Source organism: Pristis pectinata, chromosome X (assembly GCF_009764475.1).
Source record: "Pristis pectinata isolate sPriPec2 chromosome X, sPriPec2.1.pri, whole genome shotgun sequence".
In the NCBI taxonomy this organism is placed as follows: domain Eukaryota; kingdom Metazoa; phylum Chordata; class Chondrichthyes; order Rhinopristiformes; family Pristidae; genus Pristis; species Pristis pectinata.
The window spans coordinates 14,091,635-14,117,284 of record NC_067450.1 but is presented as its reverse complement, the minus strand read 5'-3'; the positions used below and the strand labels follow the sequence as shown (position 1 = coordinate 14,117,284).

At 47.5% G+C, this 25,650-nt stretch overlaps 1 protein-coding gene across 1 annotated transcript in view; it reads right to left on the bottom strand.

Moving 5' to 3' along the window:
- Nucleotides 1-14,977: 14,977 nt before the first annotated feature.
- LOC127566986 (nck-associated protein 1-like) overlaps nt 14,978-25,650 on the bottom strand; it is a 120,490-nt gene continuing 109,817 nt past the window's right edge. The window contains exons 28-32 of the mRNA XM_052009573.1: nt 24,586-24,679; nt 23,517-23,630; nt 22,710-22,819; nt 22,094-22,183; nt 14,978-20,082 (exon numbers count right to left, since the gene is read on the bottom strand). Coding sequence (XP_051865533.1) covers nt 19,966-20,082; nt 22,094-22,183; nt 22,710-22,819; nt 23,517-23,630; nt 24,586-24,679 — 525 coding nt within the window. The 3' untranslated portion in view covers nt 14,978-19,965. The remainder of the gene's footprint in view (nt 20,083-22,093; nt 22,184-22,709; nt 22,820-23,516; nt 23,631-24,585; nt 24,680-25,650) is intronic.

Here is a 25,650-nt window from a genome sequence, read left to right as displayed (position 1 = left end):
GAGTAGTGGAAGCCCGATATGTCGGAGTTGGGGGGTGGTGGTGGGTAGGGACGGCACAGAGCAATGATAGGTGGTTAATTCTATGTTCATCCTATTAGCCTGCAAAGTCCCAAGACAGAAAATTAGGTGCTGTTCCTCCAGTTTGCGATTGGACTTGTCCCGGCAGTGTAGGAGGCGGGGACTGGCAATGCGGAGATGCAGATCGCGTTTACGGACGGAGTGTAGGTATTTTACTAAACAGGCACCTAGTCTGCGTTTGGTCTCACCAAAGTAGAGGAGGCCAAACTTTGATTACCGAGCGCAGTAGCAGATATTAAGGGAGGTGCAGGTGAACCGCTGTCTCACTTGGAAGGACTGTTTGGGTCCCTGGATGGAGGTGATGTAGGTGGTGCAGGGACAGGTGTTGAATCTGTGACGGGGGCAATGGAAAGTCCCCACGTAGGGAGTGGGATGAGTGGGGAGGGAAGCGTGAACTCGGGAGTGGCAGAGAGAGCAATCCCTGCGAAAGGCAGAAAGGGGTGAGGTGTAGAAGACTTGTAGATGTGCTTGGTGGTGGGGTTCAACTGGATATGGCGGAGAATAATGTGTTGGATACATAGGCTGGTAGGATGAAATTTGAGGACAAGGGGGACCCTATCCCTGTTGGGTCTGGGGGAGTGGGGTGAGAGCACAGTTGCGGGAAATGGTAGAGATGCGGGTGCGAACTCCCGACCACAGTAGGAGGGAAGCCACGGTTAGTGAAGAAGTTAGACATCTCGGATGTCCTGGAGCGGAAAGCCTCATCATGGGAGCAGGTGCCGCGGAGGCAGAGAAATTGAGGAAAATGGATCGCATCCTTGTAAGAGAGAGGGTGGGAGGAGCTGTAATCAAGGTAGTTGAGAGTGTCAGTGGTTTTGTAGAAGATGTCGGTGGAAGGGTCCTGACCCGAAATGTTGTCCGTCTGCTTTTCTCCACAGACGCTTCCTGACCTGCTGAGTTCCTCCAGCATCTTGTTGTTTTTTTCCTGTCTATTGCTACCCGGTAGAATCTCTCTCCTCATTACCAGTCCATTCGATGTGAACTTTAACCTGTTAATGGATCTTACCCCCCCCTTATGTTTTTACCCCTTACATGGAGTAATACAGCACAGACAGAGGCCATCTGGCCCACCATGATCACAAAGTAGCGAGCTGTACTAATCCCACTGCCCGACATTTGGTCTGCAGCCTTCAGTGCCCTGTCGATTCAAGTCTTCGTCGAGGTTGTTCTTAAATATTCAAGAGTCTTCGCCTCGACCACCCATCACCCTCTGCGTTCTTCCACAGATACCTTCCAGCTTCAATCACCTCTGCAGGTGGGAAGAGTTTCCTGTACACACCCCTCATAATCTGATACCTCTCTGTCAGGACCGCATCAGCCTCCACCGCGCCAAGAAAAACAAGCTTTATCTTCCATGAAATGACACACTCCATCACGGACAGCACCGTGGTGAGTATCCCCTGCATACTTTCCTCTGCATTCAGAGCTCCAGTCACGCCCGCTCTCCGCGGGAATGTTCCCACTTGTATCCCTCGCGGGCCTGACTACTCCCTGATCCAGGTTTATAGTTTTGTTTTATGGGAAAGATCATTAGAACACACTTCAGCTGTGAAATCCATGATTGCTGATAACAAATCGAATAGCAGAGGATGGTTTACATCATCGACCTCTGGGTTATGGACCCAGTGCTCACCAGCTGCGTCACTCGCTGTTCAGGAACCAAGTATGTTACGTTACCGGGCTGTGAATGTTAATCGTTCCATTCCTTTTTTTTGTTCTTGTTAGCTTTCCCAAGAGAATCTCGATTACTTCGCTGACTTCCCTTCCTTTCATGAATTATTTAACTCCTTTCTCTGCCACCTCCTCATTCTCCCTGTCCTTCTTTCTTCGATTACCACGTTCCGTTTCATCGGCTGATTATGCTGTTCTCATGGCTCACCCCCTGCCCCTGCTCGCTGTTCCCATTCCCCACGCATGGGTTATTATCAGTGTGCTCACTGCTCACACTGTGTTCATGCTCCCGGTTCCCATTCCCCACACCTGGGTTATTATCAGTGTGCTCACTGCTCACACTGTGTTCATGCTCCCGGTTCCCATTCCCCACACCTGGGTTATTATCAGTGTGCTCACTGCTCACACTGTGTTCATGCTCCCGGTTCCCATTCCCCACACCTGGGTTATTATCAGTGTGCTCACTGCTCACACTGTGTTCATGCTCCCGGTTCCCATTCCCCACACCTGGGTTATTATCTGTGTGCTCACTGCTCACACTGTGTTCATGCTCCCGGTTCCCATTCCCCACACCTGGGTTATTATCAGTGTGCTCACTGCTCACACTGTGTCCATGCTCCAGATTCCCATTCGCTACACTTGGATTATCATCATTGCGCTCACTGCTCACCCCGTGTCCCTGCTCCCGGTTCCAATTCATAGAACCATAGAACACGACGGCACAGGAAACAGGACATTCGGCCCTTCCAGTCTGTGCCGAAACTTTATTCCGCTTGTCCCATTGACCTGCACCCAGTCCAGAACCCTCCAGACCTCTCCCATCCATGTATCTATCCAATTTATTCTTAAAAGTTAAGTGAGCCCGCATTTACCATGTCAGACGGCAGCTCGTTCCACACTCCCACCACTCTCTGAGTGAAGAAGTTCTCCCTAATATTCCCCCTAAACCTTTCCCCTTTTACCTTAAAGCCATGTCCTCTCGTACTTATCTCTCCTAATCCAGGTGGAAAGAGCCTACTCGCATTTACTCTGTCTATGCCCCTCATAATTTTATAAAACTCCAGCAAATCTTCCTTCATTCTTCGACGCTCCAAGGAGTAAAGTCCTAACCTGTTCAATCTTTCCATGTAACTCAACTCCTGAAGACCCGGCAACACTCTAGTAAATCTCCTCTGCACTCTTTCAATCTTACTGATATCCTTCCTATAGTTAGGTGACCAGAACTGCACACAATACTCCAAATCTGGCCTCACCAATGTCTTACACAACCTCACCATAACATCCCAACTCCTATACTCAATACTTTGATTTAGGAATGCCAGGATGCCAAAAGCTTTCTTTACAACCCTGTCTACCTGCGATGCCACTTTCAGGGAATTATGTATCTGAACTCCCAGATTCCTTTGTTCCTCCGCACTCCTCAGTGTCCTGCCATTTACTGTGTATGTTCTACCTTGATTTATCCTTCCAAAATGCAACACCTCACACTTGTCTGCATTAAATTCCATCTACCATTTTCTAGCACATTTTTCCAGTTCGTCCAGATCCCTCTGCAAGCTTTGAAAGCCTTCCTCGCTGTCCACTACACCTCCAATCTTACTGTCATCAGCAAACTTGCTGATCCAATTTACCACGTATCATCCAGATCATTGATATAGACAACAAACAACAATGGTCCCAGCACAGATCCCTAAGGCACACCACTAGTCACAGGCCTCCAGTCTGAGAAACAATCATCCACTACCACTCTCTGTCTTCTCCCACACAGCCAATTGCGAATCCAGTTTACAACCTCTCCGTGGATACCTATTGTCTGAACCGTCTGAACTAACCTCCCATGTGGGACCTTGTCAAAGGCCTTAATAAAGCCCAGGTAGACAACATCCACAGACTTTCCTTCATCTACTTTCTTGGTAATCTCCTCGACAGACTCTACAAGATTCGTTAAACACGATCTACTATGCACAAAGCCAGGCTGACTATCCTTAATCAGCCCTTGGCTGTCCAAAAACTTGTATATCCGATCTCTCAGAACACCTTCCAACAATTTACCTAACACTTTCCAATAATTTATCACACTTGGGTTATTATCCCTGTGCTCAAGGCACCCCCGTGTCCATGCTGCAGTTTCCCATTCCCCACACCTGGGTTATTATCACTGAGCTCACTGCTCACGCCATGTCCCTACTCCCGGTTCCCATTCCCCACGCCTGGGTTATTATCCCTGTGCTCACTGCTCACCCTTGTTCCTTCTCCCGGTTCCCATTCCCCACACCTGGGTTGTTATCACTGTGCTCACTGCTCACCCCGTGTCCCTGCTCCCCTTTTCAGGTCTCCACACCTGGGTTACTATATAACAGTACAGCATAATACAGGCCCTTCATCCCACAATGTTGTGCCGTCAATTAAACCTCCCCTGAGACTACCTCACCCCTTATTCCCACATATCCCTCTATTCTAAATTCCTCCATACAGTATGCTTATCTAGCAATCTCTTTGGTTTGACCAACGTAGCTGCCTCCATCACCACCCCAGGCAGCACATTCCTTGCCCCAACCACTCTCTGGGTGAAGAAACCTTCCTCTGATATCTCCCTTGAACTTCCCACCCATTACTTTAAAGCCATGCCCTCTTGTATGAGTATTGGTGCCCTGGGAAAGAGGCGCTGGCTCTCCATTCTATCTATTTCTTTTAATATTTTATATACCCCTATCATGTCTCCTCTCATCGTCTCTCCAAAGAGTAAAGCCCTAGCTCCCTTAGTCTCTCCTCAAAATGCATATTCTCTAAACCAGGCAACATCCTGGTAAATCTCCTCTGCACCCTTTCCAACGGCTCCACATCCTTCCTATAATGAGGCGTCCAGAACTTGACACAATACTCTTAGTGTGGTCTAACCAGCGTTTTGTAGAACTGCATCATTACCTTGCGGCTCTTAAACTCGATCCCACGAGTTATGAAAGCTAACATCCCATAAGCTTTCTTAACTATCCTATCCACCTGTGAGGCAACTTTCAGGGATCTGTGGGTATGGAGCCCCAGATCCCTCTGCTCCTCCACACTACCCAGAATCCTGCCATTAACTTTGTACTCTGCCTTGGAGTTTGCCTTTCCAAAGTGCAGGTCCTTACACTTGTCTGGATTGAACTGCACCTGCCACTTCTCAGCCCAGCTCTGCATCCTATCGATGTCCCTCTGCAATATTCGACAATCCTCCACACTATCCACAACACCACCAATCATTGTGTCGTCCACAAACTTGCCAACCCACCCTTCTACCCCCTCATCCAATTCATTAATTAAAATCACGAAAAGCAGAGGTCCCAGAACCGATCCTTGTGGGACACCGCTAGTCACAGCCCTCCAATGTGAATGCACTCCCTCCACCACAAGCCTCTGCTTTCTAAGGGCAAGCCAATTCTGAATCCACGCGGCCAAGCCTCCCTGGATCCCTTGCCCTCTGACCTTCTGAAGAAGCCTACCATGTGGAACCTTGTCAAATGCCTTACTAAAATCGATGTAGACCACATCTACTGCACTACCCTCATCAATCTGTCTGGTCACCTCCTCACAGAACCCTATCAGGTTTGTGAGACATGATCTGCCCTTCACAAAGCCATGATGGCTGTCGCTGATCAGACCATGGTTCTCCAAATGTTCATAGATCCTATCTCTTAGAATCCTTTCCAACAGCTTGCCCACCACAGACGTAAGGCTCACTGGTCTATAATTCCATAGACTATACCTACCATATTTTTTGAATAAGGGAACAACACTTGCCACCCTCCAATCCTCCAGTACCATCCCCGTTGACAACGAGGACTCAAAGATCCTAGGCAACGGTTCAGCAATCTCCTCCCTCGCCTCGCGAAGCAGCCTGGGGAATATTCCGTCAGGTCCCGGGCACTTATCTGTCCTAATATTTTCTAACAGCTCCAACGCATCCTCTCTCTTGATATCTACATGCTCTCGAACATTAACCTTACCAACACTGTCCTCAGTGTCATCAAGACCCCTCTCCTTGGTGAATACTGAAGAGAAGTATTCATTGAGAACCTCACCCACTTCCACAGCTTCCAGGCACATCTTCCCACCTTTGTCTCCAATCGGTCCTACCTTTACTCTCGTCGTCCTTCTGCTCTTCACATAAGTGAAAAATGCCTTGGGATTCTCCTTAACCCTACTCGCTAAGGCCTTTTCATGTCCCCTTCTTGCTTTCCTCAGCCCCTTCTTAAGTTCCTTCCTTGCTACCCTATAATCCTCAAGAGTTCTATCTGAACTAGATGTTCCACCTCTCTTATCACCCATAGTTCCTTCACCCTGCCATTCTTACCCTGCCTCACCGGGAGAAATTTATCCCTAACATCCTGCAAGGGATCCTGAACAACGACCACATATCCATAGTACATTTCCCTTCAAAAATGTCATCCCAATTTACACTCTCAAGTTCTAGCCTTATAGCCTCATAATTCGCCTTTCCCCAATGAAATATCTTCCCGTCCTCTTTGCTCCTATCCCTGTCCATGACAAAGCTAAAGGTTAGGAAGCAGTGGTCACTGTCCCCCAAATGCTCACGCACAGAGATCTTTCACCTGAACCGGTTCATTACCTAATGCTAGATCTAATATGGCATTCCCTCTAGTCGGCCTGTCAACATACTGTGACATGAATCCGTCCTGAACACACTTAGCAAACTCTGCCCCATCTAAATCTTTGGTACTAGGCAGGTGCCAATCAATGTCTGGGAAGTTAAAGTCTCCCATGATAACAACCTTGTTATTTTTGCACCTTTCCAAAATCCGCCTCCCGATCTGCTCCTCAGTATCCCTGCTGCTACCGCGGGATTTATAGAATACTCCCAGTAGAATAACTGTTCCTTTCTTGTTCCTAACTTCCACCCATACTAACTCCAGAGAGGATCCTGCTACATTATCCACCCTTTCTGCAGCGTAATGGTATCCCTGACCAGTAACGCCACCCCTCCTCCATTTCTCCACACACACACACACACACACACACACACACACACACCCCACCCCGTCCCTTTCAAAACACTGAAATCCGGTAATATTCAGCATCTATTCCTGCCCTGGTGACAAGCAAGTCTCTGCAAGAGCCACAATAACATAGTTCCATGTACTAATCCAAGCTCTCAGTTCAACACTCTTATTCTTGATGCTTCTTGCATTTAAGTAAATGCATTTTAGCCCATCCACCTTACTACTTTTATACCTTATATACTGCTTCTCTTTCCTAAAAGCCTCTCGAGTTCAGGTGCAACACATCCATTCTGTACAGGTTCCAGCTTCCCCAAAAGAGATCCCAATGATCCAAAAATCTAAAACCTTGCCCCATGCACCAACTCCTCAGCCACACATTCATCTGCCATCTCCTCCTATTCCTACCTTCACTATCACGTGGCACTGGCAGCAATCCTGAGATTGCTACCCTTGAGGTCCTGTTCTTCAGCCGTCTGCCCCATCACTGTGCTCACGGCTCACCCCGTGTCCCTGCTCCCGGTTGCCATTCCCCACACCTGGGTCATTATCACTGTGCTCACTGCACAACCTATGTCCCTGCTCCCGGTTCCCAGTACCCGACAATGAACAAAACAAACAATAAAAGAGCAGCATTGCTGAGAGTTTGTGAAGGAAGTATTGGAACAGCCGAGTACACTCTCTGTCCCTATAACCACAGCCGCCGTTCTCTCGGTGCAATATTTTGTTTTCAGCTTTTCACAACAAATGGCTACAAATCGATCAAAGGCGCAAGCGACTGTTAGCTAGACAGAGACCGCGGTGCTTGTAAAAACCAGCCATTCAACGAGATTGCACACGGGAGTAATGCCACTGCCACCAAGTTCACTGGAAGAGAGAAAAGGAAGCGGAGAAATTACTGACCAGACCCGGAGCTAACGCAGCAGTTCGATGGGATCCATTGACGATTCCACTTTGTTGCTGCATCGAGCGGTGGAAACGGATTTCTGTATCATGCGAAGGGCCCAGACAGGGCGCAGCGGGTGTGGGCAGAAGGGGTTTGCGGCCTCATCTAACATTGGACAGATCTGGATAAGGATTCCTTACTGACGGCCAGAAATCCGAGGTGACAAGGAACCATCTCAGTTGGGCAACTGTCTCCTCAGAGGCAGTAAGGGATGGATCAGCTTTACCGGCACGGTCCATATTTCGTGGTGAATGGAATCGATAGATCGGGCAGCTAGAAGGCGGCATCGTTCCCTTAACTAAACACTAAATTCCCCGCCGCTCCCTGCCGGTGTCGGAAAAAAAAACAGCAGGACAAAACGGGGATATTATGTGAGCACTCAGCCCGGCAAAATTCATCTGTGAAAAGAGAAACCAGTCAACGTTTCGGGTCAGTAACCCTTCCTCAGAACTGTTCTGAGGGAGGCCCTGACCCAAAGGGATATCTGGTTTCTCTTCCCATTCATGACTCCTGCCGGTCTGAGGTGTTCCGGAATTTCCTGTTTTTTTCACCTTCCATCATCTGTCACCGTCCTGGTTTTACAACAGAAGCACGGCCGATTCCAACAGGTACAGTGCAGTCTGACACACCCTCACAGCCAGACGTGTCCCCCACTGAATCCATCACAGGGAGACGGGGAGAGGATTTCAACGCCCAGCAGCAAGCTCGGTGCAGCAGTCAGACTTCTGCACCGGTGTCAGATGCAGGTATAATAGAGCTACCTTTCAAAACAGTGGTAACCATGAAGCACACTTTCCTGTCTATTAACTGACGCCTGAATTATTTCACTGACTTCTCCACAAACTGCAACAAATTTGGTCACCGAACACACGTATTTGAAAGAGATCCACAACGCCAACGTTCTACAACATGAAACTCCTCACACCAGCTGAAGCGTTCCTATCTGCCGGTGATCTGATTCCTGTCCATAACTCAGCGCCCCGCTCCCAGTACTTTACAGTCATCCCATATCAATGACTGGGATGTAGAAACAAAATCGTTGCAACTGCAGTGCAGCTCTGACAAGACCAAACACGCAGAGACCGCGGAGATGCTGCGACTGGGCAGCTGGCTGTGGAAACAGGCAGCGAGAGAAATAATTCCAAATATTTCAATTAAACACCAATTTCCACCAATGTCAGCTGAAACAGCGGCTTACCGGAAATACCAACGGCTGAAATAACACGATAGTAAATGTCTTCTATCCGCCAGATCACTAGATATCCCATTTCAGTGAGAAGCTGTGACTTCTGTTGCTCCGGAATCCACAGCTCCGGCTGATGTTCTCCAACGGGCTCTGATTTATACAGAGGATCAGTCTCCAGTGATACGGTTATACCCCTGACCATTGCTCTTAGTTACAGTCACTTGAACAAACACATTACATCAACACCATCGTTTCTGGTGTAAATACTGAGGCGATTTAACACAAATGCATCAAAATGCTTGGCACTAGCTCAGCGATGTCTCTGGCAGAAGGAAGACCGGTCGCCTTCATCACACAGGACTGATCGCTGTCAGTGAGCGGCTCCATTTACAGCTTTCACACTTCAGAATTGACAACTGATTCACCTGTACCTGTGGCCGATTCTTCGCCAGTGCGCAATTCAACCTGAAGTTGAGTTTCATGTTGTAGAACGTTCGCGTTGTGGATCTCTTTCAAATACGTGTGTTCAGTGACCAAATCTGTTGCAGTTTGTGGAGGAGTCAGTGAAATAATTCAGGGTACAACCTGAACCCTCTTATCTGCAGTTTCCAAGTTATAACCGTTCACCTCCTTCATTCAGTCCTTCAGCTCCCTCCTAGCCGCTCACCCAACCTCCACCCTCAGTGGATGGTAACGGATCCAAAACACCGCTCTGCCTGTCCCCCATACCGCGGGTCCTGTTCGGCATTACCTCCCTTCTTCACTGTCCCCAGTTATTTGTAGTTTTTCGGTGTATACATTTATCCTGTTGTTGAGATATCCCCTGCCGGATCATGACTTCCATTGCAGTATACATAAAGTTGTTTTCCATGTCTTTTGCGGGAAAAAAAATGGATCATTGTGCAAAGCACCTGTGATATGAACCGGTAGTCTGTTACGGAAGGACATTCACCTTGCAGAGTCGGGAGTTGGAGCCAGATTTGGAGCAGGACCTTTGAAAAGAGGTGAGTCTCTGTGCCTGTGCCTGAGAGTTTCACCTTGCAAGAGTATAAACGAGGCACATTTGCAAATTGTTACCAGTTGATTGACTGATTAACAGCAGCAAATAAAAGGAAGGTAGGTATAAGCGGAGCGGTTCTTTTGGCAGCGGATTTTGTGTGCGTGGATAAGTGTTAGAGTAGAGGTTCGAGGCTGCGGCTCAAGAGGCTTCAGTGAGACGAGGCAAAGACAAATCTCTTGTAAGTTCCTTTCTCTCTCTGGTGTTTCCTGTAGTGAGAATGGCTCCAGGATCAGTGGTGTGTTCAGCCTGTGAGATGCGGGAGTTCTGGAAGACAGTCTCGCTGATAACTACATCTGCAGGAGGTGCATCCAGCTGCAGCTCCTTACAGACCGTGTTAGGGAACGGAACTGGAGCTGCAGCTGCTCAACCTTCGGTTCCTATGGAATACTGAGGAGTACAGAGACGAGAGCTACAGGGAGGCAGTCACTCTGAAGCTGCAGGAGGCAGGTAGCTGGGTGACTGTCAGGAGAAAGACGGAGAATGGGCAGGTAGTGCATAGAACACCTGTGGCCGTTCCCCTCAATAACAAGTATACTGCTTTGGATACTGTTGGGGGGGGGGCGCAAAGACCTACCAGAGGAAAGCCGCAGTGACCAGGTCTCCGGCACTGAGCCAGATCATGTGGTGCAGAAGGGAAAGGGGAAGAAGGGGAGAGCGGGCAGTGATAGGGGATTCCATAGTGATGGGGGCAGACGGGAGATTCCGTGGATGTGGAAGAGAATCCCAGATGGTATGTTGTCTCCCCGGTGCCAGGGTCAGGGGACGTCTCGGATCGGGTCCACAGCATTCTGAAGGGGGAGGGTGACCAGCCAGAGGTCGTGGTACATATTGGTACCAATGATATGGGTAGGAAAATAGATGAAGTCCTGAAGAGGCAATACAGAGAGCTAGGTAGGAAGCTGAAAAGCAGGACATCAAGGGCAGTAATCTCTGGATTGCTGCCTGTACCATGTGTCAGTGAGGGTAAGAATAGGATGATTTGACAGATGAATGCGTGGCTGAAGAGTTGGTGCAGGCGGCCGGGTTTCAGATTCATTGATCATTGGGATCTCTTCTGGGAAAGGTAAGACCTGTTCAAAAGGGACGGGTTACCCCTGAAGTGGAGGGGGACCAATATTGTTTTAGGCAGGGTTGCTAGAACTATTGGGGAGGGTTTAAACTGGTTTGTCAGGGGGATGGGAACCAGAGTGACAGGTCAGAAGTTGGTGCATTTAGCGTACAAGTAGATGCAGAGTGTAGAAAGACTGAGGAAGGATAGGTAGTTGAAAGGGCAACATTGCAGTCAGTTGGAATGGCTGAAGTGTGTCTACTTCAATGCCAGAAGTATCAGGAACAAGGCTGATGCGCTTAGAGCGTGGGTTAGTATGTGGAACTATGACATGGTGGCCAATACAGAGACTTGGCTGTTGAAAGGGCAGGAATGGCTACTGGATATTCTGGGGTTCAGATGTTTCAAAAGGGACAGGGACGGAGGTAAGAGGTGGGGGAGTGGCTTTGCTGATCAGGGACAGTGTCACAGCTGTAGAAAGGGAGGATGTCCTGGAGGGATCGTCTACTGAGTCAGTGTGGGTGGACGTCAAAACAGGAAGGGAGCGATCACTCTATTGGGAGTATTCTACAGACCCCACAACAGCAGCAGAGATGCTTAGAAGCAGATGGGGAGGCAGGTTTTGAAGAGGTGCAAAAATAACACGGGTGTTGTCATGGGTGATTTCAACTTCCCTAATATTGATTGACACCTCCTTAGTGTAAAGGGGATAGATGGGGCAGAGTTTGGTGTGTACAGGAACGATTCCTGACACAGTATGTGGACAGGCCGAATAGAGGAGAGGCCATACTGGACCAGGTACTAGGCAATGAGCCTGATCAGGTTTCAGATCTCTCGATGGTGGAGCATTTTGGACATAGTGACCATAACTCCTTGACCTTTACCATAGCCTTGGAGAGAGATAGGAGCAGACGATATGGGAACGTGTTTAACTAGGGGAGGGGGGTTTATGATGCTATTATGCAGGAACTTGGGAGCTTAATTTAGGAACAGATGTTCTTGGGGGAGTGCACAGCGGAAATGTGGAGGTTGTTCAGGGAGTACTTGCATGGGGATCTGAATAGGTTTGTCCCACTGAGGCAGGGTAAGGATGGTAGAGTGAAGGAACCGTGGTTGACAAGAGATGGAGAATTTCTCTTCAAGAGGAAGAAAAAAGCTTACCTGAGGTTTAGAAAGCATGGATCAGACAGGGCTCTGGAGAGTTGCAAGGTAGCAATGAGGGTCTTAAGAATGGACTTGGGAGAACTAGAAGGGGGCATGAGAAGGCCTTGGTGAGTAGGATTAAGGAAAATCCCAAGGCGGTCTACACGTATGTGAAGAATAGGAGGATGACTAGAGTGAGGGCAGGACCAATCAGGGATAAAAGAGGAAACGAGCCTGGAGTTGGAAGAGGTAGGGGAGGTCCTTAATGAATACTTCGCTTCAGTATTCACCAGAGAGAGACCTTGACGTTTGTGAGGATGGCGTATGACAGGCTGATACGCTAGGGCATGTTGACGTGAGGAAAGAGGATGTGCTGAAACTATTGAAAAACATTAGGATAGATAAGTCACCGGGGTCGGACGGGATATATCCAAGGTTATTACAGGAAGCGAGGCAAGAGATTGCTGCACCTTTGGCGACGATCCTTGCATCCTCACTGGCCGCAGGAGTAGTGGCAGATGATTGAAGGGTGGCAAATGTTGTTCCTTTGTTTAATAAAGGGAGTAGGTATAATCCTGGGAATTACAGACCAGTGAGTCTTTCTTCGGTGCTGGGCAAATTACTGGAGAAGATTCTTGGAGATAGGATTTATGGGCATTTGGAGAAGCATAGGCTGATTAGGGAGAGTCAGCATGGCTTTGTGAGGGGTAGGTCGTGCCTCACGAGCCTGATTGAATTCTTTGAGGATGTGACAAAGCACATTGATGAAAGTCGAGCAGGGGATGTCATGTACATGGATTTTAGTAAGGTCTTTAAGGTTCTTCATGGAAGGCTCATTCAGAAAGTCTGTAGACATGGGATCCAGGGAAGCTTTGCTGTGTGGATTCAGAATTGGCTCGCTCATAGAAGACAAAGGGTGGTGGTAGATGGAACGTGTTCTGCCTGGAGGTCTGTGACCAGGTGTGTTCTGCAGAGATCTGTTCTGGGACCCCTGCTCTTGGTGATTTTGTTTTTATAAATTACTTGGATGAGGATGTGGAAGGATGGGTTAGTAAGTTTGCTAATGACATGAAGGTTTATGGTGTTGTGGATCGTGTAGAAGGTTCCTGTAGGTTACAACAGGATAGTGATAAGATGCAGAGCTGGGCTGAAGTGGCAGATCGAGTTTAACCTGGCAAAGTGTGAAGTGATACACTTTGGAAGATCGAATTTGAAGGCAGAATACAAGGTTAATGGCAGGACTCTATGCAGTGTGGGGGAACAGAGGGATCTTGGGGTCCACATCCATAGATCCCTCAAGGTTGCTGCATCAGTCGATAGGGTTGTTAAGAAGGTGTATGCTGTGTTGGCCTTCATTAGTCGGGGTATTGAGTTCAAGAGACGCCAGGTAATGTTGCAGCTCTGTAGAACTCTGGTTAGATCACCCCTGGAGTATTGTGTTCAGTTCTGGTCGCCTCATTACAGGAAGGATGTGGAAGATTTAGAGGGTGCAGAGGAGATTTACCAGAATGCTGCCTGCATTTGAGAGCATGTCTTGTAAGGATACGTTGAGTGAGTTAGGGCCTTTTTCTTTGGAGAGGAGGATGAAAGGTGACTTGATAGAGGTGTACAAGATAAGAGGCATAAATCGACTGGACAGTCAAACTTTTCCCAGTGCGACAATGGCTAACACGAGGGGACATAATCTTAAGGTGATTGGAGGAAGGTATAAGGGGGATGTCAGGGGTAAGTTTTTTTTAAAACAATGGTGGGTGTGTGGAACACAGTGCCGGCAGAGGTGGTTGGGGTAGATACACTGGGGACATTTAAGAGACTCTTAGATAGGCACATGAATGACAGAAGTCGGAGGAAAGGGTTAGATAGATCTTAGAGCAGGATAAAATGTCAGCACTACATCGTGGGTTGCAGGGCCTGTACTGTGCTGATATGTTCTATGTTCCAATGGTATCACCATGCATCCTCAAAATTTCAAACAGGCTGAATGGATGTTTGCAATGCAGACTGAACATGTTTCATTCCACTGCCATTTTCTGATATAAAACAGTGAAGGAACTGGCTACAGTGCACTTTATTTCAAGTATGTGATGGTTCTGAATCATTTGGTGAAATGGGTGTGATTATACAATGTAATCCTGATTTTTTGGGGCCAACAGTATCACAAAGAATTCTTCAAATAGGCTCATGTTTGCGTGCAACGATGACTGTTTCATTCCACTGCCATTATCTAACATAGTTATGAAGTACGTCGCTGTAAAGTACTTTATTTAAAGTTGATGTCAATGACTAGCTTGATAACATTCATTTGATTGGTTCTAACTAATCAGGATTATGTTGTACAATGGTAACACAAAGAATGCTTCGAAGAGGCAAAATGAAGTTTACAATATGGACTGGATGTTTCATTCAAATGCCATTATCTTCAATACACAACGAAGGAATTAGTTTTAAGTACTTTATGTATTTCATGGCGCTGAATCATTTGATAACATTTATTTGATTGCACAACATAATCCTGATTGTGTAGCTAACAGTATCACAAATGTTTTGAAGAGTCTACATGGGCGTTTACAATGTGGACTGGATGTGTTTCATTCACGACCATTGTGAAGTCAAATAATGAACAAACTGGCTGTAAGGTACGTTAGTTTACGAAGTTCATGGTGCTGAATCATCTTGTAACATCCATTATTATACACCTTCATCCTAATTAGAGCCAACGTTATCACAAAAAATGCTTCACATCAGCTAAATGAGCATTTTCAATGCAGACTGTTTCATTCCACTGTCATTCTCAACAAAAGCCATGAAGTAACTGGCTTTAAAGTACTTTATTCTACGTACATGATGCTGCTGAATCATTTGGTTACATTCATTTGATAGTACAACTTAATCCTGATAGCTCAAACCAACGATATCACAAAGAATGCATGAATGAGGCTAAATTGAAGTTTGTTTCATTCCACTGCAATAATCTAAAATAAAACAATCAAGTACCTGGTTGAGAACTGTATTTTATGCATTTTATGGTGCTGAATTACTTGGTATCATTCATTTGATTGTTCAGCATAATCCTGATGTAGAGCCAACAGTATCACAAAGAATGTTTCAAAAGGGCTAAATGGGTGTTTGCAATGCAGACTGTTTCATTCCACTGCTGTTAGCTAATATAAAGCAATCAATTAACTGCTATAACGTACTTAATTCTCTGAATTTGATGCTGCTGAATCATTTGTTAACATTTATCTGATTGTACAACGCAATCCTGAATGTTTAGGGCCAACAGTATCACAAGAATGCTTCAAAGAGGCAATGGAGATGCTTCAATGGAGATTAGAGGAGAGGAGAATTTTTTTATTTTATCAGTGACACGTACATCGAAACACAGTGAAATACCTCTTCTGTGTAGTTTTCTGGGGGCAGCCTGCAAGTGTCGCCACACTTCTGGTGCCAACGTAGCATGCTGTTGGGAGGAAAGGGTTCTTTGAGGTCTCAAAGGTAGAGGACTTTGGATACAGTCTTTGGAGTTTTAAAAACGATTTAATCACAAAGACAAGCGCGGGAACAGAATGAATGGGAACAGATGCACACCCGCACATGGGTGATCACAAAACGTGGGGGAAATCGCAATAGGGTGAGATGTGCGTACACACACAACACAAACTGGTTACAAATGATCGGGGGAAAACAATACAATTCCTGACTCTGTACAAGCATCAGCTCCATGGTCCCACTAATTGCTCCACCAGTGCAAAGCTTACCTCAACATCCCTCGGAGAGGACAAAGAGAGAAAACTAGCATGTGGCATTGTTTATACTGCTGGAGGGCTGGGGGTAGAGCAAGCCCAGGTAATTCAAACAAGCCAATCGCTTGGGGCCAGGTGCAAAGGTGTTTTACAAAAGCCAATGGTTAGGTGTGCCCAAAGGGGCAGGGGTGTAGCCAAACCTTGATTGACAGTGGTGTCACTTTCGACCAGTGCGCAATGGTGTCACGTGACAGCCATGACCTTTCACACTACACATACCCACAACTTCCTAACCTGTACATCTTTGGAATGCGGGAGGAAACCGGAGCACCCGGAGGAAACCCACGCAGACACGGGGAGAACATACAAACTTCTTACAGATGGTGGCCAATATTGAATCTGGGTCACTGGCGCTGCAATAGCGTTACACTAACCGCTACACTACCGTGCCTATCGTTCATTCTACTCCCATTACCTGAAATGAAACAATGAGTAACTGGCTTTAAAGTACTTCATGTATTTCATGCCCCTCGATCATTTGGCAACATTCATTTGATAGTGCAACATAACGCTGATCAGCTCGGGTCTGCAGTATCACAAAGAATGCACAAAGGACAAATGGAAGTTTCACATGTAGACTGAAAAAGTTTCATTTCACATCGAAAAGAAAACAATGAGGTAACTGGTTGCAGAGTATTTTAGTTTATGGCAGACCCGTCCCCACCGGTACCATGCCCCAGTGTTATACAGCGACAGACCCGTCCCCACCGGTACCGTACCCCAGTGTTATACAGCAACAGACCCATCCCCACCAGTACCACACTGCAGTGTTATACAGCAACGGACCCATCCCCACTGATACTGTACCCTGGTTATACAGTAACGGACCCGTCCCCACCAGTACTGCACTGTGGTGTTGTACAGCGATGGACCCGTCCCCACCGGTACCGCACCGTGGTGTTGTACAGCGATGGACCCATCCCCACTGGTACCGCACCCTGGTGTTATACAGCGATGGACCCATCCCCACCGGTATCGCACCCTGGTGTTATACAGCGACAGACCCGTCCCCACCAGTACTGCACCCCATATTGAACATCAACAGACAGATCCATGGAGTTATGCAGCATGGAAACTAGCCCTTCGGCCTAACGCAACCTTTCTGACTCCGTGTCCCTGAGCTAGACCCATTTGCCTGCATTCGGCTCAGATCACTCTCAAGTTGTAGGTAAAGCATTAAATTGGGGGAGAGGAAATTACAGGAACTAAGGAGAGTTAGTGGGGAACAGCTGGTTTTGGGCAAGTCCATATCTGACATGTGGAGGGTGTTTAAAGACCAACTGCACAGAGTACAGGGGAAGGATATTCCAGTAAGGAGGAAGGACAAGGATGGCAGGGTGAGGGAACCTTGGATGTCGAGAGAGGTGGCGAATTTTGCCAAGAAGTAAAAGGAAGCGTATGTAAGGTTTAGGAAGCTGGAATTGAAAAGAGCACTTGAGGATTATGAAAGAGCCAGAAGGGAACTCAAGGAGCGATTTAGGAAAGCTGGAAGGGGTCATTAAAAGTCCTTTGGTGACAAGGATTACAGAAAATCCCAAAGCCCTCTACACATCCTTCAAGATCAAGACAATAACTTGGGAGAGGGTTAGACAGCTCAAGGATCAAGGTGGCAACCTGTGCTTAGCTGCAGAAGACATGGGTGAGATACTTCTCTGTGTCGGTATTTACCAAAGGGACAGATGTAAAGGACAGTGAGATCACTGTGGAGCATGCTGAGATGCCCAGTCATTTCAAGTTGAGGAAAAAGGCAGTGCTGTGTTCCTTGTAAAACATTAAGGTGTATAAGTCTTCAGAGCAAGATGGGATATAACCCAGGTTTTGAGAGAGGCAAGAGATGAGCTTGCAGGGCCTTGACCAATATCTTTGTGTCCTCATAGGACCGTTGAGTCCTATGTCAGTGGTTGGAAGCTATTGGAGAGGATTCTTTGGGATATGAGCATTTGGAGAAGCATTGCCTAATTAGGGACAGTCAGCATGGCTCTGTGTGGGGCAAGTCATGTCTTACTAACTTAATTGAGTTGTTCGAGGAGGTGACGAGGGTGATTGACGAAGGTAGAGCTGTGGATGTTGTCTACGTGGATTTTAGTAAGGTGTTTCACAAGGTCCCTCATGGGAGGTTCATCCAGAAGATTAAGATGCATGGGATCCACGGTGACTTGGCCGTTTGGATTCAGAATTGGCTTGTCCATAGAAGACAGAGGGTAGTGGTCGATGGGACTTATTCTGGCTGGAGGTCTGTGACTAGTGGTGTTCCGCGGGGACCCGTACTGGGACCTCCACTGTTTGTGATGTATATAAATGCCCTGGATGAAAATCTGGTAGGGTGGGTTAGCTTGCAGATGACACAAAGATTGGTGGTGTTGTGGATAGTGTAGAATGCCAAAGGATACAGTGGGATATAGATCAGTTGCAGATATGTGAGAGGAAGACAGCAAAGGAGCATTTAAGAGACTCTTAGACAGGCACATGAATATGCAGAGAAGGGAGGGATATGGTCAACGTGCAGGGAAGAGGGATTCGATTATGTCGGAGTCATTGGTTTAATTAGTTGGGCACAACATATGCCCACCACCCTCTGTGAAAAGGTTGCCCCTCAGGTCCCCTTTAAATCTCTCCCCCTTCACCTTAAACCTGTGCCCTCTAGTTTCAGGCTCTTCTACCTTCGGATAAAGAATGACAATCCACCCAATCTACCCCCCTCATGATCTTATAAACCTCTAGAAGGTCACCCCTCAGTCTCCTTTGTTCCAGCGAGAACAATCCCAGCCTATCCAATCTCTCCTTATAACTACAGCCCTCCATTCCAGGCAACATCCTGGTGAATCTCTTCTGCATTCTCTCTATTGCTACCACATGCTCTCTGTCATGTCACAACCTGCAGCAACACACAGAAAATGCTGGAGGAACTCAACAGGTCAGGCAGCATCTATGGAGGGACATGGACAGTTGACATTTCGGGCTGAGACCCTTCATCACGACAGTTCAGGGATGACAACCGGAACTGTACACAATATTGCACGTGTGGTGCAACCAACGTTTTGTACAGCTACAATGTGTTGTCCCCTGTTTTGTGCAAAGGAACCATGACAAGGTGCTGAAGAACCTTTGATATATTATTGCCTTCAGGGTAGACAAAGTGCATGTGCACAATATTACATAGGACTCTAATCAAGTAGTCTGTTCTATCCTTGAGCACTGTGTACAGTTCTGGTCATCACACCACAGGAAGGAGGTGACTGCACTGGAGAGGGTGCAGAGGGGATTCCCCAAGTTGTTGCCTGGGATGGAGTGTCTCCTCCTCCCCTTCCCCCCTACCTCTTCCTCCCCTCCGTCACCTCCTCCTCCTCCCCCCTGCCTCCTCCCAAATGATTCTTTTTAAACAAAGTATTTCAAAAGAAAATGCAAATGTCGTTGTTTATTTGACTTTGTGGCACAGGGTTAAACAGCAGTCTGAGCAGCAAGCATTATTTGTTTTTATGTTTCCTGCATTTTAGCAATGAGCAGATCTTGGGTCATTTCCGTCGGTATCTTGACAGCGGAGGAGGTGGAGTTGGGACAGATCAAACTGCTGGAGCCTCATGTCCCTCCATCCTTTGTATTTGACACTTAACTACCCCATCCTTTGTCTCCTCTGCGGCCCCTTCCCTGCACACATCTGACCATTCCTCTCTGTCCCAACTGTTTCTGTCCTCCAGGCCAGAATCCCCTTCACCCCCTCTCTGACCAAATACATGCCCTGTTGACTACTTCCCGAATGTCCCACCCCACCTCTGTCCCCCTGCTCCACAAACCCACCCCTGCCCTTCACCCCTTTGCAGCTGATCCCTGTATCCCCCCCAAATCACCCACTATCTTGCCTACCCTTCTTCCTTCTCCCAAATCACCAGATCCCCCACTGACCAAATCATGCCCTTCCTCTTTCATTCCCAACTCCACTGCCTCCTGACCCCACCTGCTCCCCCTGCCTAGATCCTGCATTGCGCCTTATTACAATTAGCTTCACAGATCAACCTGAAAACAAATTACACTGCAGTTATCCAGTGGTCATGACAACAGGCCTGTACACTTCACGGAAAGCATTTCTCAGCAGAACATAGGGAAAGCAGGGCTCCAGCATATCCATTTCCAGGAAAGGAGATTCCTCAATCAACTGCAAAACACATCATTAATTAGTTGAACAAGGATCTCAATTTATTTTACTGAACTATTGAAATCAAAAGGCAACCCAAACAAAATTAGGCATAAAAAGGTAAGAGATGAAAATGAATTAGTAAACCAGTGACATGACTTCATATCATAGAGTCAGTCAGCACAGAGACAGGCCATTTGGCCCATCCTGTCTGTGCTGACCATCAACTACCCACCCACACCGATCCCATTTCCCAGCACTTGGTCCGTACCCTTCTCTGCCTTGGTTATTCAAATGCTTGTCTAGATGTTATTAAACACTGTGAGGGTCTCTGCCTCCACGACCCCCTCAGGCAGTGCGTTCCTGATTCCAACTCCCTCTGGGGGGGAAAAATGCCCCCTCTGAGCCTGTTACTCTTCACCCGAAACTGATGTCCTCTGGTCTTAGACACCTGTGCCACAGGAACAAGTTTCTCACTATCTACCCTGTCTATCCTCTCCATAATTGTGTACCCCTCTATCAGGTCCCCCCTCAGCCCCTCCACTCCAGGGAGAACAGACCCAGCCTCTCCAGCCTCTCCCCATAACTGAAACACTCCATCCCAGGCAACACCCTGGTGAATCTCCACTGCACCCTCTCCAGTGCAGTCACATCCTTCCTGTCCGATCCCTCTCTGTAGATGTACCTTTAACAGCTGTTGTTACACTCTATACTCACTGCCACAGTTCTGATGATAGGGCTTCAACCCAAAACATTGACTCTGTTTCTCTCTCTACAGATGCTGCCTGATCTGCTGAGTGTTTCCGGCACCTCCTGTCTTTATTTCAGATTTCTGACATCTGAAGATTTTTTTAATTGTCATTTGCTTCCACCCCTTTCCCCATACCCCCCCCCCCACCCCCACCCCCAGATCTCACCTGAAAACACTGGGTCTGCGAACAATGAACTGCTACTATCTCACATTCCTATTTGCATCACCTTTATCAACAAGATACTTTACATCTGAGTGTACACGATGACCAAGCCAAATATCTTGTTTCTTTTTTTTTGCAGACATATTCCTTTTGTCTTCTGATCCCCCTCTACCTTGCAGCTTGTGTACCTGTTGTCTCTGGCCCTGCTCTTAGCTTCCCCCAGCTGGTTTAAACCCTCCCTGAAAAGTAAATCAGGCTCCTTTTCATCCATCTTGCGGGGGCATTCCATCAGAGGATGCCAACACCTCCCACATGTAACTTGTGACGCGTTCCATGGAACCCAGGTTACTGGGCATGTGATCTGTGCACAAGGAATACTGACACAACCTTTGTGACTCAGATCACTTGGCATTGACCTGTTCCGTGTGACCTGCATTGCAGAGTAATGACTTGTGTTGTGACGTCTGTCGCAGGTACTGACATGGTCCATGTGACCTCTGTTAAATGCTAACAACGCATTCCATGTGAGTTGTGTTACAAGGTAGTGGAACACTCTGCATCAGCCCGTGTACAGGGCAATGATATTCTCCATAGAACAATGGACAATACATTCGAGCTGACTTATGACAAGGAGAAAGGAATCAAAGGACCACAGTGTTGCTAAGGCTGAGATGCCATCACTACAAAAGCAATGAGACGCATGGTGCAGAAGGTTAAGGTGTTGCATCCGATCCACATTGTGGCAGATGCCCTAATTGGGCTGCATTTCTTCTGCAGAAAAAGAATTTTCATCCATGCAGCAGCTTGCATCACCTTGGACCTTTGAAAATGTTGGGCTCTCAAGAGGGGTAAAACCAATGCAGGAATCTGAATATGAGGATGCAAATTTTAAACTTGAGGTTCTGCGTAATCAGGAGCAAGTGTGTGTCAGGGTGACAGGCTGAGAGGCACTTTGTGGAGAGTGTAACTGGATGGGAATACCGGGAGAACAATGTCTCTGTAGAAGGGAAAAATGGGAAGCAGTGACACGGTTGGAGAACAGTGAGATTCCAGGAATAGTCCAGGCAAAAGTTCCACAAAACTCTCCAACGTATTTACACACCGCTGAGTTTGCTTACCATATGCAGGATGAGGTAAACTGATTCCCTGTTCTTCACAAGTGTTTTGTCTGTTTCCTGACCAATCTGCAGAAGACTCATTGAGGCACACTAAAGGAAAGGAGGAACACAAAGTTGCAGCACACAACCTTCCACACCACGAACCGAAACACTGGATAAATACCAGCTAACCCCACTTCACTATTCCCCCGACCCTTCAGTTCCCCCGGCCCCTCTTCACTGTTCCCCCCACCCCCCCAAACAGTAACCACACGGTATGACATAGTTTCAAGGAAGAAATATTGGCTCTCATTTTGTTGCTGATCTGCAGCTCTCTACATTGTTCAATTGCTAAGTCTTCAGCCCACCAACATATCACGTCCATTGCATGCTGCTGCGAGTGTGGAATCTCCCTCCTGTGTGTCATTCATCGTCCTCCACTGCCACTCATCCAGTCTCTGCCAGGATTTATTGGCACACTTGGAAATGCACTGGCCTCGGGCTAACTGACTGGTGGACATGTGGTTCAGGTATGTGCTAGACCACACCTCATTTTCTGTGACAATGTCACAAGTGAAAATGTGAGTGAGGGCCTGAACAATGAAATTCTACCCCAACTTGCCAAGTTTCTACTTACCAACAGGAACTCCTTCAGATGAGCCTGAATATCGTGCTGGTGAATATTGAAGAGGGCAGCTGCAATCTCATTGATGGCTTTGGCCAAGCAATGGATATTGTTCCGGTGACCTGACAGTAAAAGGTGCATGGTATGAATATGCGGGCGGAGACAGGAGCAGTGTGAGCTTTACTAGAGATAAACACTGTGGCAGGTATCCACTTGCCAGATCAGCGGAATTGCAGAAATACTAACCTGTAGGCAAGGTGGTCCTGAGGGAGCACCTCAAGTACTGTGGGAGTGCCGCCCTGCTGGAAGGCGAGTCAGCTCCCACTGGTCCCAACTTCAGTCCCCTCTCTTCCTGCCCATGTTGTGTGGTCTCTCTATTGCAACTGTCTTCCCCATCCGATCACCCTCTCCTTCAATAAATCCCTCTCCCCCTCTCTCTCCCACTGCAATTTCTTGCTCTGTCTCTCCTGCAACTTTGTGCTCTCTCCCTTCCCCCCACCCCCCGCCCCGCTATTTTTCTCTCGCTCTCGAAGCATGGAGCATTCACATTCACCATGAATCACATTTATTGCTAGCACTGAGCTTTAAAGGTGAAAGCAAGTGTGGTTTTTCCACACAGATCATCAGGAGTGTTGTTTGTTTCTTCTTATTGATTAAAACAATTTTTTTAAAAAGCCATATGAAAAGGCAAAGGCATTCATGCTGTGAAGCACTTTGGACTGTGCCTTCATCAGGCGCTCTACACCTGCAAAGTATTCCCGTCTGTTACTGTCATGGGAAAGTGCCTGATTCCCGATGGCTTCAGTGTTCACCACTTACCCTGGTGCTCCTGATTATAAATAGACATGGGGTCATAGGCGAGAGATGGCAGGGAGACAGCCACATAAACCATGAGGAGGCAGGTCAGTCTGTATTCTTCTTCAGACGGGTTCTCTGAAAGCAAAGCAGAGTATCAGAAGCAGCTTCTCACTGGTGACTTTGGATATCTTAAGAAGCATGGAATCGAATTCAAGGCATGTGATTCGCGTTGTATACATCCTCCCCATGTGTTGTATAAAGACCCACACTCAATGTTTCAGGAACAGCTTCTCCCCCTCCGCCATCAGATTTCTGAACAGTCCATGAACACTACCTCATTATTCCTCTTTCGCACTGTTTATTTATTTATTTATTGGTAATTTATAGTAATTTTATGTCTGCAGATATAGTAATCTGCAGATGTAGAGTGGAGAGCATTCTGACTGGTTGCATCACAGCCTGGTATGAAGGCTCCGATACACAGGATCTAAAGTGGCTGCAGAGGGTTGTAGACTCAGCCAGCTCCATCACGGGCACAACCCTCCCCGCCATCCAGGACATCTTCAAGAGGCAGTGCCTCAAGAACGACCGAGGACCCTCACCACCCAGGACGTGCCCTCTTCATGTTACTACCATCGGGGAGGAGGTACAGGAGCCTGAAGACCCACACTCAATGATTCAGGAACAGCTTCTTCCCCTCTGCCATCAGATTTCTGAACGATCCATGACCCCATGAACACTCCCTCGTTATTCCTCTGTTGCACTATTTAATTTTTTTGTAACTTATAGTACTTTTATGTCTCTGCACTGTACTGCTGCCACAAAACAAATTTTATGACATATAAGTCAGTGATAATGAACCTGATTCTGATTCATATTTAGTGAGGGATTCAGGCCTGACCTCACAAAAGATCTGCTTCAGTGAGAGCGAGCCCATCGCCACAATCAATCTTCTGTGGTTCTCCCAGTCCAAAGGTTTGTCCACCTCCACTGTGAGCTGAGGTCACTGGTGTAGAAAGGCTGTCTGTATCCCTAATGATCCCATCACTGCCATTCACCTGATGTCTCCCCTACACCCCAGTGAGCTTACCGTTCTTCTGATTTGAGAGTGCAGTGACGAGTGCAGGGTCCACCTGACACGGAGCCCCTGCTGCAGACGTCAGTTCATAGATGGCCAGCATGTCCTGCAGAGGATGAGGAAGAAAGGTTTCTCTGTCACCATGTGCTAAAGATGGAGGCTGTTATTTTCGGCAGACATGGGGTTGCAGAGATGAAGGCATGTGAGTATTTAACATGAAACGCAAAGGCTGAGAGTTCAAAGCTCACCATGGAAGGTTTTGAAATGGAACTTAAAACATCCATTACCCTCTTCTTCTTGTCGCTGAGCAAGCCTTGGATCGAATTTCCTTCTCTCCCTCAGATCCCATCTTTGACCGGCCTGCCATGTGGGACTGTGTCAAGAGCCTTGCTAAAGTCTATGCAGACCACAGCAAATGCACCACCCTCATCAACCCTCCTTGTTACCTCCTTAAAGAATTCAATTTGTCAGAGTCTCCATTCTGACTGGCCTTGATTAACAAAGGTTTATCCTGTCCCATAGAATGGATGTCACAATGTGCTGAAACCAACTGGCCTGTCACAGGCCTGGTTTACCCCTTCCTCCCTTTATAGCAACACCAGCAGTCCCCTGGTCCTCCAATACCTCTCCTGTAACCGGGGAGGGTTGGAAAATTGTGGTCAGAGCCAAGGGAAATGTTCTCCCTTTTCACATCCCGGGACAGAGGTCACCCCCTTTCCACTGATGCGGAACTCCTGACTACCTCTGCTCTCACTGAGTTTACCCCATCCAGTACCTCACCCCGTTCACATTAACTGCAGAGTCACCTTTACCTCCCTCTCCTGTCAAAACAGGTGCAGAGTGTTCATTGAGAACCTTCCCCACACCCTCCAGTTCCACACACACGTCCCACACAGACACCAATCTCTCCGTGGTTACCCTCCTCCTCTTTCAAAACCCCTGAAACATCTTCAGGCGAGATCAAGTAGATCCTATAGAGTTGCAGAGAGGCATTGAGTCAAACAGTAAAGAAACAGGCCCGTTAGCCCACCATGTCCTGAGAGGTTCAGTGAGGTGGTCATTCCTGAGGTTCAGGCT